Source organism: Benincasa hispida, chromosome 8, assembly GCF_027475165.1.
Source record: "Benincasa hispida cultivar pf3 chromosome 8, pf3_genome.v1.1, whole genome shotgun sequence".
In the NCBI taxonomy this organism is placed as follows: domain Eukaryota; kingdom Viridiplantae; phylum Streptophyta; class Magnoliopsida; order Cucurbitales; family Cucurbitaceae; genus Benincasa; species Benincasa hispida.
The window spans coordinates 22,008,128-22,021,485 of record NC_143485.1 but is presented as its reverse complement, the minus strand read 5'-3'; the positions used below and the strand labels follow the sequence as shown (position 1 = coordinate 22,021,485).

General features: G+C 35.1%; 1 protein-coding gene across 1 annotated transcript; it reads left to right on the top strand.

Annotated features, from left to right (window-relative positions):
• Nucleotides 1-1,217: 1,217 nt before the first annotated feature.
• On the top strand, nucleotides 1,218-4,607 carry LOC120083405 (phenolic glucoside malonyltransferase 2-like). The gene is made up of 2 exons (XM_039039158.2): nucleotides 1,218-1,779; nucleotides 3,601-4,607. The coding sequence occupies exons 1-2, from the start codon at nucleotides 1,318-1,320 to the stop codon at nucleotides 4,507-4,509; spliced, it is 1,371 nt and encodes a 456-aa protein (XP_038895086.1). The 5' UTR covers nucleotides 1,218-1,317; the 3' UTR covers nucleotides 4,510-4,607.
• The last annotated feature ends 8,751 nt before the right edge of the window (nucleotides 4,608-13,358 follow it).

The window sequence follows — 13,358 nt, the reverse complement described above, 5'->3', positions numbered from 1 at the left end:
GGAGAGCTTCTTTAACAAATGGAAGTTGAATGTTGACACCTTCTTGAACCAAAGAGATGTGATGTGGTTATGTGGGGTCGGTAGTTTGCGACTCCGTTGGATCTCCTATCAGTGTTGGCTTCGGGAAGATTTCTAAGGAATAGTTTATCAACTTTCTCGAGACTCAAATTATCATTGAGGACTTAATCTCTCTCTTAATAGTTAAGTTCGATGCTAGAGAGGTGGTTAATCTAGTAAACAATTGATAGTAAAATCTTGATGATATTTGTAATTTAGAAAGCAGAAACTAGATAACATCTCCTTTCAATTTTGTTTTCGTGCGTGTATTAAGGTTTCTCACTTTGTAGTCCACTACATTGTTGGTTTTGTAAATTCTTTTCTTTTTTCTATTCTTAAGATATTCGATCTTGTTTGGTTTCTTATTTTTCAATTGGATTTTAAATGTTATTAATGATGATTTGTTGTTTTTCTTTACCCCTTGAATTGAATCAAATTTTTAATGAATTTCCTCTTTCAAACAGTACGTCAAATATTTTTCATGAAGAAAAATTGTATTCTATACTCATTCCACGTGGTTTGAAATGAAGAAAATCTAGGACAAGAAAGACAAGAGAAAGTGCATTAGTAAACCTCAACGTCAAATTATTATTTTAATTAAAATTTTATAATCCGAATTATTATTATTTTATTGTTATTTTTTGTTTTAAAGTTAATTCCCATACATCCCAATAAAAATTTGATTAATCATATTAAATTTTATTAATGAATACCCTAAATCGATTTATTCTCTTTGCTTAAAGTTATAAATTTTATCATATTTATTGTTATTATTATCGTTATTTTTTAGAGTCAAACGGATACTGTAATAATAAATATATCCATTTTTTTTGTTAGAACACTAACAATAATGATAACAATAATAATATGACGTAATTTCTAGATACAATTAGATTGAGCTCACTTCACTTATCTATTGGTATGTGTTTTTATTACAAATTTGGAAAGTGAACCATATGTGTCAGAATGGATGTAATTCAATGGAGACAATTTTTTATATTATCATTGATTTATTTTAGAAAATTAATTGTGAATAAAGAAAATTTTTAAGAAAAATGTTAAACTATTTATTGAAAAATGTCAAATTTCCCACCCTCAAATTTTCCATCCTCTCCTTATCAAAATCCAATAAATTAAAAACCATAGATGAAAGCCAATTCGTCATCATATGCACTTTCTTTTAGTCATTTGCACATTTAAAGCACCACAAGTTTTGAAAAATCTTCTCAATTATTTTCTATCACTCTTCTTTTGTTTCCAATGGATAATTCTCCATCTTTGAAAATAATCGATATCTGTAAAGTATCTCCTGCTCCGGCAGTGGCGGAGGAGTCACGTGCCTTGGCCGCGCCGTCGTCTCTTCCTCTAACTTTCTTCGATTTGTTGTGGCTAAGGTTTCATCCAATTCAACGTCTTTTCTTCTACGAATTACCATCCAATGAAATCTCGTTTCGCGACGTCATTGTTTCGAAGCTGAAAAGCTCTCTTGCTCTCATTCTTCGCTACTATCTTCCGTTGACTGGAAATCTCGTTTGGCCGCCGGAATCTGATGTACCCACCATCGAATTTGTCGACGGCGATGGGGTTACAGTGACGGTGGCAGAGTCCGACGCCGACTTTTATCATCTTTCCGGCAATAGGTTTCGTGAAGTTTTAGAATTTCATCATCTTGTTCCTCAATTGCCTGTCTCTAATGATCGTGCTGCAGTTATTGCTATTCAGGTTTTAACCTTAAAATCTTAAGCAACTAACAATTATTGATTTCTTTTTGGGTAAATTATAAAATCCTCATCTTTTTAATTTTGTGTCGCTAGGTTTTTAAATTTTTAATTTTACATAGATTTATACATTAACTTATTCAACAATATTTAAAAAATCACTCATATATTATATACAAAATTAAAAGTTTTAATATTCTTAGGGATATAAATGTGAGAGTGAAGGATTTATTAAACATTATTTTTAAGTTTTAGAACTTATCAAATACAAAAGTATAAATTCAAAGACTAAACTTATAATTTAACACATTTTGAGAGAAAAATGTATGATGACTAATTTGACAGTCTTGAAATGAAATTTGACATTTTTTTTAAAACTTAGAAATTATGACCTTTTTAATTGTGTTATCATGAAGTCAATTCATGGAATTGACCCGGTGTAGTATGTGTGCTATACTCGACTATCACCTCCTTCTTCACTCTTGTTATTTAGTGAGTTTTCTTTTAATCTTTTTCCTTACATTTTCTCGAGTTAGTCTTTCTTTAAACGTATCAGATAACTAGGTAATCAGAATTAAAAAAAAAAAAAAAAAGAAGAGGAAAATAGGAACGGGAATTACATAATGAACCATAAAAGGAGGAAAAGAAAGTAAGTAGCAAGTGACGAGCACCGAGAGTGGGAGTTGAGTATCAGCACATGCACAATGAACTATATCAATTGGATTATTATATTTTTAGATAGTGTGTCAAATTTTATTTGAATCTTGTAAAAAGAGTCCTTTGTAAAAAAAAGGTTTTTTTTTTTTTTTAATTCTTCACTTTTCAAGTGTTAAAATTGACGGTAAACTTATATTGCATGATTTATATACTTAGCAGTGTATTGGTAGATTTAGAAATTCATTTAATTAAAAGAAAAAAATGATTTAACAAAGACAAATATTTAATTTCTTCTACGTATTTACTTTTTTAGAATACATTGTTTGAAATTTTTTGCTTAGATAGCCATTTTTTTCCTTCTAAGGAATTTCCGTTAATTTGTTTAAATATCATATCATATCATATAATTCGATTGAGACCTTTGTCTAAAAAAAAAAAAAAAAGAAAGAAAGAAAAGAAAAGTCTATTGACCTATTCCAACTTTGGGTGAGACTAAATAGAAAAATATTATAAACATAAAGCACTAAATTGAAAGGGAAAAAAACTCAATCAAAGACTAAAATGTATAGTTACTAGTTAGTCATCCCCTATATTTAGGACAATGGGCAATTAGTAACACTTGTAGGACTAATATTAAGTGTATAACAATCTTTTAAAAGAATTATAAATATAGCAAAATCAATTCGTGATTGATTTTATTAACGATAGACTCAATCATTGATAGACTCCTATTAATGATATAATCTATCATTGATAGATTTTAAATCATTGATTAATCCAAAAGCTTAAGTTTATTGGTGAAGGTACATTTATTTATATATTACTTAACACTACCCCTTACTTGTGGGCTTGAAATACAGAGAATGCCCAACAAGTGAAAATGAATATGAGGAAGAAACAACAATGCAAGAACTTCAAGACAAGACATCTAAACAAATTTACTCTGATATCATCTTAAATCACCGATTGACTTAATAGCTTAAGGTTATAGGTAAAGGTAGATTTAGTTATATATCACTTAATAATAGACTTCAAAAAGTTGAATCTAAATTTTGATATATCAGCAAATTATTTTGCATCGCATTCTGTTATATATACTAATACTTTGGACTCGATTGTCATGTTCGCACCTGCGTGGTTAATTTAATCATTTTTATTCTTGATATAGGTCACCACATTTCAAAACAAAGGTTTTTCCATTGGAATGACCAATCACCATGCAATTATAGATGGAAGAACCTCAACTTCATTTATCAAATCTTGGGCTCGAATTTGTATGGAAGAATCCTATATTCCAATCACCAAGGTAATGCCATTCTATGGTAGGTCAGTTATAAATGATCCAAAAGATCTTGCAAAACTCTATGCAAAAGCATGGCAAGACATAGAAGGACCAAACAACAAGAGCTTAAACCTTAAATTACCCAAAACAAGACATGGTTTAATCAGAACCACACTTGAATTCACACATCAAAACATTCAAAAACTAAAGCAATGCATTCTGAACAACAATAATTCTTCTTCTCACATATCTTCATTTGCAATAGCAACTGCTTATCTTTGTGTTTGTACAGCCAAATTAGAAGGTTTAAAAGAAGGAAAATTATGGTTTATATTTGCTGCTGATGCTAGAACTCGTTTAAAGCCACAAGTGCCATCGAATTACTTTGGGAATTGTTTGGTTGGTGGGTTTGTTTGTCTTGAAAGGATTGAACTTTTGGGTGAAAATGGAATAATTTTGGCTTGTGATGAAATTTCAAAAGCTATACAAAATATGGAAGAAGGAGCTTTAAAAGGGGCAGAGAATTGGGGGTCACTTATGAGTCAAAGGACAAATGATTATTCAAAAGCACAAGCAATTTCTCTTGCTGGATCACCAAGATTTGGAGTTTATAATGCTGATTTTGGGTGGGGAAAGCCAAAGAAAGTGGAGATTGTATCAGCCGAATCACCATTTGTTTTTTCTTTGACTGATAGTAGAAATAGTAATGTGGGGATGGAGATTGGTGTGGTTAAGGAGAGGGATGAAATGGAAGCTTTTGTTGCTTTGTTTAATGAAGGGTTTGAATCTCTTTGAAATCTTGGGGTTATTTCCAAAGGATGATTAGCGATGGATGGTTTTTTGTTTTGGTTTCATTTTGGTTTCATTTCTAATAATATTTCATTTCTAATATACATGCTTAAGTTTACATACGATAACCATGGAGCTTTGTTTATTGGATATGAGTAACTGGATATGAGTAACTGCCAAATAAATAACTCTTATTTTATTCATAACAATGTGTATAGATTACAAACTACGAGATTTCGGAAGAATTAGGACACCATTCCCAACACATCTACCTTATTGAGTTACTTTTAGCATCAATTCTTTAATTTCATTAAGAAGATCCAACCATAATAAGTTGTGAAATTTATATACCTTAAATCTAAGGCCCCACCAAAGGCCATGAAATGCTTGGATGCCCCCATCAAATTTTCATCACAAAATGATCATAATATTACACAAGTAATTTATGATAAGGAAAAGAAGAGAAGACACACCAAAAAGTTGCAACAAAATTACCAGGTGTACTTAGCTCATCCTCATATATGCTAGGATAAGGTTTGGGTAGCCAAACTTTAATTCAAAAATCTTAATCAAAATACAATAATGCTAAGGAGAGTTGATGTTCTTACGTTAACAAAGTCTTAAAGACTCACCTCCATGCAACGTCAATCAACAACGATTCTTGATCCAAATTTTATAGCATTCCAACACTGAAACTAATCCAATACTTTGGAACAAGCTAAACTTTTAAGATAAACGTCTCATAAATATTGCCTTGTAATTATTATTAATGTTGTTATGAAGTCCATTTTTTGTTAGATGCACCTTTTCTACTTGTCAATCAAAGACAATAGCTAAAAATATGAAACCATGAACAAAAACTTATCAACTAAACAATTTATAAGTCACATGTTCCAATATCAAAATCAAAGATAGCTTATCGCAAAAAATACTTGTAAGTCTCGTGAACTAAAACAAAATCAATAGAAACCATAAGTCACTCAACGGAGAACATAAACATAAATATAAAACTAAGATTAACATGCCTCGGATAAAAACAAATCAATAGTAGTTTGCCCATATCGTTGAACAACAGCCTTGCATTCCTAGCTCATGACCCCTTTAGCCATTGTAAACAATGACTTTATCAACACATGCGACTAATGTTGTGAAAAGGAAGAGAAAAAATAAGAATAACTGTCACACCCCGCCCCAGACTAGGAAAGGGCGTGACTGACAGCAGTTATCAACCCTTTTGTTGATACTTACTGCCTACTAACTATTGCGGAATAACTCTAATACCAATATATAACTCATACACAGCGGAATGTCTTTAGGCCAAAAATTTATTAATTCAAAAACATAACATTATAACATTAGATTCATAATCCCAAACCCAAAAACTCTAGTCCCTATATGAAAAACAGTAACATGTGTACAATATTTACAGTAACTACCTAAAACCGATAGGTTACAATATCTTTATCCTTTAGTGGCAGAGCAGATGCAGAGCTTATCTTCTGACGATTTGACCGCTACCTGTGGGGCAGGAAAGGAAAACATTTGAAAACGGGGTGAGCTTGCTAGCCTAGTGAGTGACTTAAGAAAGATAACTGATTCTCATGCAAAAATCTTAATAAAGAGTTTAAACTGAAATATAAGCTTTCTACAGTACCATGTACTACAGTATAAACATTTTCCAAGAATAAAGTATATAAAGCTGTTTTAATCATAAAACATTACAACTGTTTCTCAGTTTCAGAATAACCCCACTGTGGGTAAAAATAATCCCAACACCAACTGCTAGTCAAGAGAGAACCCTTTTGCTCAATCTCTGACTCTATCTACCTACGGGCAAGTGGTCATATTAAGTATCGTCATACCTTAGGTACTTCTACATAGATACCTTCTCAAATGTCCTTCAGTATTCGGTTGGTTTGGTACCTTCTCAAACATCCTTAAGTACCAAAAGATACCTTCTCAAATGTCCTTCGGTATCTAGTTGGGCGGATACCTTCTCAAATGTCATTCGGTATCGCGTATTAAGTAAAACTAGTCATAAATGACTATCTCTTTAAAGTATGTAAAGTATAACACATATAAAACATAGCTTTAAAGATACTAATGCATGCTGGGTATATTTAACACATATAAATAGTTTTTCAACAAACTTCCCACACATGCATGCGTTTAAAACATAACTCATGGTTTGCTTGGAAATCACTTTGTAAAACTAGCTGGCATGAGAATAATCATCTTTAAAACATGCTTTCTTTAAAACATTGTAAATCAAACATTTTAATCAAATGTTTTAGTCACTCACCTCGATCGCTTAGGAACTTTTCACTCTAGTAGTTCATTTCCTACCTCGGGCTCCCTTTTTCACCCCTAGAATCAAGATTCAACTTACAACTCAGATTACTCATAGTTCTATGCCTTATTTTGAGATACTTCCTTCTACAAACATATTCTAAAATGTCTCCAGAAGCTTACCCTAAAATATGAGCTTAGAACTTCTCGTGGTTTGGCTGGAATCTCAAATTCCTCAAGACTAGCCTAAGCTTATTCGACAGCCTGACCCTTCTGTCTTCTTGTCAGTTTCCAGTCCGATCCCTTCGAGCTTTTTCACCAATTAAACAACTGCAGATTCTTGTTTCTCATTTTCTCTTCGGCTTCCCACGTTGCTTCTTCCATGCTATGGTTTCACCATAGTACCTTTACTAATGGGATTGTCTTATTCCTTAAGACCTGTTCCTTTCGGTCAAGAATCTCCACTGGTTCTTCTTCGTAAGACAAATTTTCCTTCAACTGTACTGGTTGCTCAGGCAACACATGGGTAGGATCTGGCACATACTTTCTAAGAATTGCCACATGAAACATATCATGAATACAAGATAACTCTAAAGGTAAATCCAATCGATATGCCATTGGGCCAACTCTTTCTATTATCTTGTATGGTCCAATATATCTAGGGCTTAATTTCCCTTTCCTACCGAACCTGAGTATTCCTTTCCATGGAGATAACTTCAGAAATACTTTATCACCAACTTAAAACTCCAATTCTCTTCTTTGCTTATCGGCATAACTCTTTTTCCTATCTCAAGCCATCTTAAGATTATCTCTTATAATCTTAACGTTATCTGATGTCTGTTGCAAAAGTTCTGGACCTAGTAATTTCCTTTCACTAACTTCATTCCACCATATCGGAGTCCTACATGGCCTTCCGTATAGTGCCTCATACAGTGCCATTTCGATACTCGAATGGCAACTATTGTTATACACAAATTCGATCAATGACAGATGTGTATCCCAACTACCTTTGTATTGCAATATACATGCTCTCAGCAAGTCCTCTAATGTCTGGATTGTCCGCTCCGACTGACCATCCATCTGTGGATGAAAAGCGGTACTAAAATATAACTTGGTTCCCATAGCTTTCTATAGACTAGGCCAAAACTTTAATGTAAATTTGGAATCTCGATCTGATACAATTGAAACTGGAGCTCCAAACTGACTCACGGCTCGATCAACATACAACTTTGCTAATTGGTCTAGGGTAAAAGTAACTTTAATAGGTAAAAACTTAGTTGTTTTTGTCAATCTATCCACAATTACCCATATACCATCATAGCTTGTTAGTGTCCTAGGTAATCCAACAGGAAATCCATCGTAATATGCTCTCACTTCCACTGTGGTACTGGGAGTGGATTAAGTAATCCTGTTGGTCTCTATCTGTCCGGTTAACTTGTTGACATATTAGACACCTGTCAACATACTCCGCTATTTCTCTTTTCATACCAGGCCACCAGTACGATCTCTTTAATGTTCTATACATCTTCGTACTGCCCGAATGCATAACATAGACCAAACTATGTGCTTCTTCTAGAATAGCTTGTTTAAGTGCTACGTTCTTAGGTATGCATACCCTACCCTCTTTTAATAGCACTTTGTCTGCTCTTAATTGGTAGTCCATCCTCAATCCTTTACCTACTTCTTCAGCTAACTTCTGAAGATCGGAATCCTTTAACTATTCACGTAGAATATCTTCTACGAGAGTAGGACGCACTTGAAATGAAGCTAGTAAACCTCCTGTTTTACCAACTGATAATGCTACCCTAGATTATACAACTCATGAATCAGTGTACCCTTCACTAAATTGATACTAGACCTAGCTAATCTAGTTTTTCGACTTAGAGCATCAGCTACCACATTTTCTTTACCTGGGTGATAATCAATTTTGCAGTCATAATATTTGATCAACTCGATCCATCTTCTCTATCTTAAATTCAGTTTCTTCTGATCAAAGATATACTTAAGACTCTTATGATCCGTGAATATATGACATTGCTCACCAAATAGGTAATGTCTCTACAACTTTAGAGCTAACACAACTTCTGCTAACTCTAAATCATGCGTAGGGTAGTTACATTCATGCATCTTTAACTGTCGAGAAGCATAAGCTACTACCTTTCCCTCCTACATCAGCACACATCCTAACCCTTGTGGGGATGTATCACAATAGACTTCAAACTCTTTACCTGGTGTAGGTAGAGTTAATACTGGTGCTGACACTAACCTCTATTTCAAAACCTGAAAATTGTGCTCGCATTCTGGCGACCACTCAAACTTTACATCTTTTCTAGTCAGGTTTGTTAATGGTAGAGCTATCTTAGAAAAGTCCTCCACGAATCTCCTATAATAACATGCTAAACCCAGAAAACTGCGTATTTCTATTATATTCAGGGGTCGTCCCAGTTGACTATTGCTTCTATCTTTTGGAAATCAACGCTAACTCCATCAGTTGAAACTATATGCCCAAGGAATACAACTTGATTTAACCAAAAATCACACTTACTAAATTTGGCATATAACTTCTTTTTCCTTAGCGTTTGTAACACCATCCTCAGATGTTCTTTGTGCTTTTCTGCACTACTAGAATACACTAGTATATCGTCTATGAAAACTATCACAAACTGATCCAGATAAAGATGAAATATCCTATTCATCAAGTCCATAAATACTGCAGGAGCATTTGTCAATCCAAACGGCATTATTAGGAACTCATAATGTCCATACCTAGTTCTGAATGCAGTCTTTGGAACATATGCGTCTTTCACCTTCAACTGATGATAACCTGATCTCAAAACTATCTTAGAGAACACTGTGGCTCCCTTTAACTGTTCATAGAGATCATTTATACGAGGCAATGGGTATTTATTCTTAATGATCACCTTATTCAACTGTCTATAGTCTATGCATAATCTAAGAGTACCGTCTTTCTTCTTAACAAACAAGACTGATGCTCCCCAAGGTGACACACTGGGTCTAATGTACCCCTTATCTACAAGTTCCTGTAACTGAACTTTTAACTCCTTCAGTTCCATTGGTGCCATCCTATATGGTGCCTAGGATATAGGTGTTGTACTCGGGACTAACTTAATAGTAAACTCTATTTCCCTGTCAGGTGGTAAACCTGGTAACTCTTCAGGGAACACATCTAAGAATTCTTGTACCATAGGTACATCCTCAGGTCGCAGTTTCTGATCCTGTGAAACTGACACATAGGCTAAATAGGCTTCACATCCCTTACTCAGCAGTTTCCTAGCCTTCACTGCTGATATTAAGCTTCCGATAAGTATTCTTTTACTTCCTACATGGGTTATCTCTTTTTCACCTGGTTTTCTAAACACTATTTCTCTCATAAAACAATCCATAGTGGCATAATGTTTACTTAGGAAATCCATACCTAAGATAACATCAAACTCTAAATGGAATCAAGTCAACCCATAAACTCCGATTTCCAAGAATTACTTCACAATTTCTGTAATACTCATGTACAACTAGAGTATCTTCTACAGGCGTAGAGATAAACAAATCTTCATTCATACGCTTAGGCACTTCATCTATATGCAGTGCACACATGCTAGATATGAATGAGTGCGTAGCATCAGGATCAAATAATGCATAAGCAGATTGTTTACATAAAGTTATCGTACCAATTATGACATCTGAGGCCTTTTCCGCTTCCTAGTGTGTCATAATGTATACTTTACCCTGTTGTTGTTGTTGTTGCTATTGGGGTCGTCTAGCTACCCCTTTTTGCTTAGCTGCACCAGGTCCCTCAACTCTAGTTCCGGTTGCTCTAGATTGGTCTAAAGTTTGGGTAACTTCTCTTTGCTCACTCTGTGCTCCATGACCTAGCTTGGACAATCTCTCTTGAAATGCCCCGTTTGTCCTCACTGGAAGCACACATTCCTATTTCCATAACATACTTCTGTATGGGACCTACAACAGTTTACACAGATTGGTCTCCTTCCTGTACTAGCTACTGACTCGCTAGCACGACCTGATACTGATCTACCACTCGGTCCAACTGCAGGTCTTGACCTCTTTGGACTCGAACCTTGTTGGCTTGTACCTCCAAAACTCCTCATACCTGACTGTCCAGAGAATGGGGGTCTAAAACTCTTACTCCTTGTTTCTCCAGGCGTCCTAAATTGTCCTTCACCTGGCTGGAGTATATCTTCCCTCGCTACACTCTGCTCTACTCGGATAGCGGTCTCAACTAACTGAGTGAAATTCACCCAATTGGATGTAGAGGTAACGGGTGTACGTATCTTTCTTCTCAGGCCATTCTCAAATCTTCTACACCTCTCTTTCTCTTCCACAATGATCGGAAGGGCATACTGAGATAACTCAGTAAATCTTTGCTCATACTCCACAACCGTCATCACTCCCTGAGTTAGCCTAAGGAACTCCTTCCTCTTCGCTTCTTTAAAAGCACTAGGGTAGTATTTATCCTCAAATACTTGTCTGAACTCAGGCCAAGTCATAGTTTCCGAACTACTCTTTCTGGCCTCTATCACGTTTCACCATTTCTCAGCCCCTTTCTGCAGCAAGAATGCTGCTAACCCGACCTTACGGTCCTCGAGGCACCTCATAACCTTAAAACATTTCTCAATCAAGTCCAACCAGACCTCAGCATCTACTAGATCTGTGGCTCCATCGAACATCGTGGCTCCTAAAGCTTTTAGCCTCTCGACATCGAATTTCTTCCCTGGATTGGTCTGAATCGATCCTATACTCACTGCCAATCTTTGAGCAATCCTATCAAACACTCGATCCTCCATTTGGGGATCTACATCTACTAGTGGGGTACTCAACTCATTTGCAAAAGTCGTTTCCTTCTCTACTAAGTCTCTAACTCTCTTCTCCTTTAGATCTGGGTCCCGTCTAGCTTCAAGACCTCTACTGGTAGGGTCAACATTCCTCTCCTTAGTCTTCCTGTTCAACCTACCACTTCTCCTCAGCATCTTTGCCTAATTATTAAGTACACATGTCAGGAACTTATTTATGGGACTTAATCTAATGCATGAACTCTCTCTTTCACCAAAAATATTATGCTTTAATACTAAGCTAGTTTAAACCTTTCCCAAGTTTACGTATACCTTTGCTCTGATACCAAGCTGTCACACCCCGCCCTAGACCACCCTCTTAGCCTAGGAAAGGGCGTGACTGACAGTAGTTATTAACCCTTTTGTTGACACTTACTGCCTACTAATTGTTGTGGAATAACTCTGATACCAACATATAACTCATACACAACGAAACGTCTTTAGGCAAAAAATTTATTAATTAAAAAACATAACATTACAACATTAGATTCATAAGTCCCAAACCCAAAAACTCTAGTCCCTATATGAACAACAGTAACATGTGTACAATGTTTACAGTAACCACCTAAAACCGACAGGTTACAATATCTTTTTCCTTTAGTGGCAGAGCAGATGCAGAGCTTATCTTCTAAGGATTTGACCGCTACCTGTGGGGGGAGAGGAAAACAATTGAAAATGGGTGAGCTTGCTAGCTTAGTGAGTGACTCAAGAAAGACAACTTATTCTCATGCAAAAATCTCAATAAAGAGTTTAAACTAAAATATAAGCTTTCTACAGTACCTTGTACTGCAGTATAAACATTTTCCAAGCATAAAGCATATAAAGCTGTTTTAATCATAAAACATTAAAATTGTTTCTCAGTTTCAGAATAACCCCACTATGGGTAAAAATAATCCCAACACCAACTGCTAGTCAAGAGAGAACCCTTTTGCTCAATCTCTGACTCTATCTACCTACATGCACGTGGCCATACTAAGTACCGTTATACCTTAGGTACTTCTGCTCAGATACCTTCTCAAATGTCCTTCAGTATTCGGTTGGTTTGGTACCATCTCAAATATCCTTAAGTACCAAAAGATACCTTCTCAAATGTCCTTCGGTATCTAGTTGGGCGGATACCTTCTCAAATGTCATTCGGTATCGCGTATTAAGTAAAACTAGTCATAAATGACTATCTCTTTAAAGTATGTAAAGTATAATACATATAAAACATAGCTTTAAAGATACTAACGCATGCTGGGTATATTTAACACATATAAATAGTTTTTCAACAAACTTCCCACACATGCATGCGTTTCAAACATAGCTCATGGTTTGCATGGAAATCACTTTGTAAAACTAGCTAGCATGAGGATCATCTTTTTTAAAACATGCTTTCTTTAAAACATTGTAAATCAAACATTTTATTCAAATGTTTTACTCACTCACATCAATGGTTTAGGAACTTTTCACTCTAGTAGTTCCTTTTCTACCTCGTGCTCCCTTTTTCACCCCTAGAATCCAGATTCAAATTACAGCTTAGATTACTCATAGTTATAAGCCTTATTTTGAGATACTTCCTTCTACAAACATATTCTAAAATGTCTCCGAAAGCTTACCCTAAAATATGAGCTTAGAACTGCTTGTGATTTGGCTGGAATCTCAAAATCCTCAAGACTGGCTCAAGCTTATCTGACAACTGACCCTTCTATCTTCTTCTCA

Bases quoted from the DNA above. Each gene is read 5' to 3' on its own strand.
- LOC120083405 (XM_039039158.2), top strand. From the start codon at position 1,318: ATGGATAATTCTCCATCTTTGAAAATAATCGATATCTGTAAAGTATCT. The intron at 1,780-3,600 runs GTTTTAACCTTA...TTCTTGATATAG, and splicing joins CTGCAGTTATTGCTATTCAG to GTCACCACATTTCAAAACAA.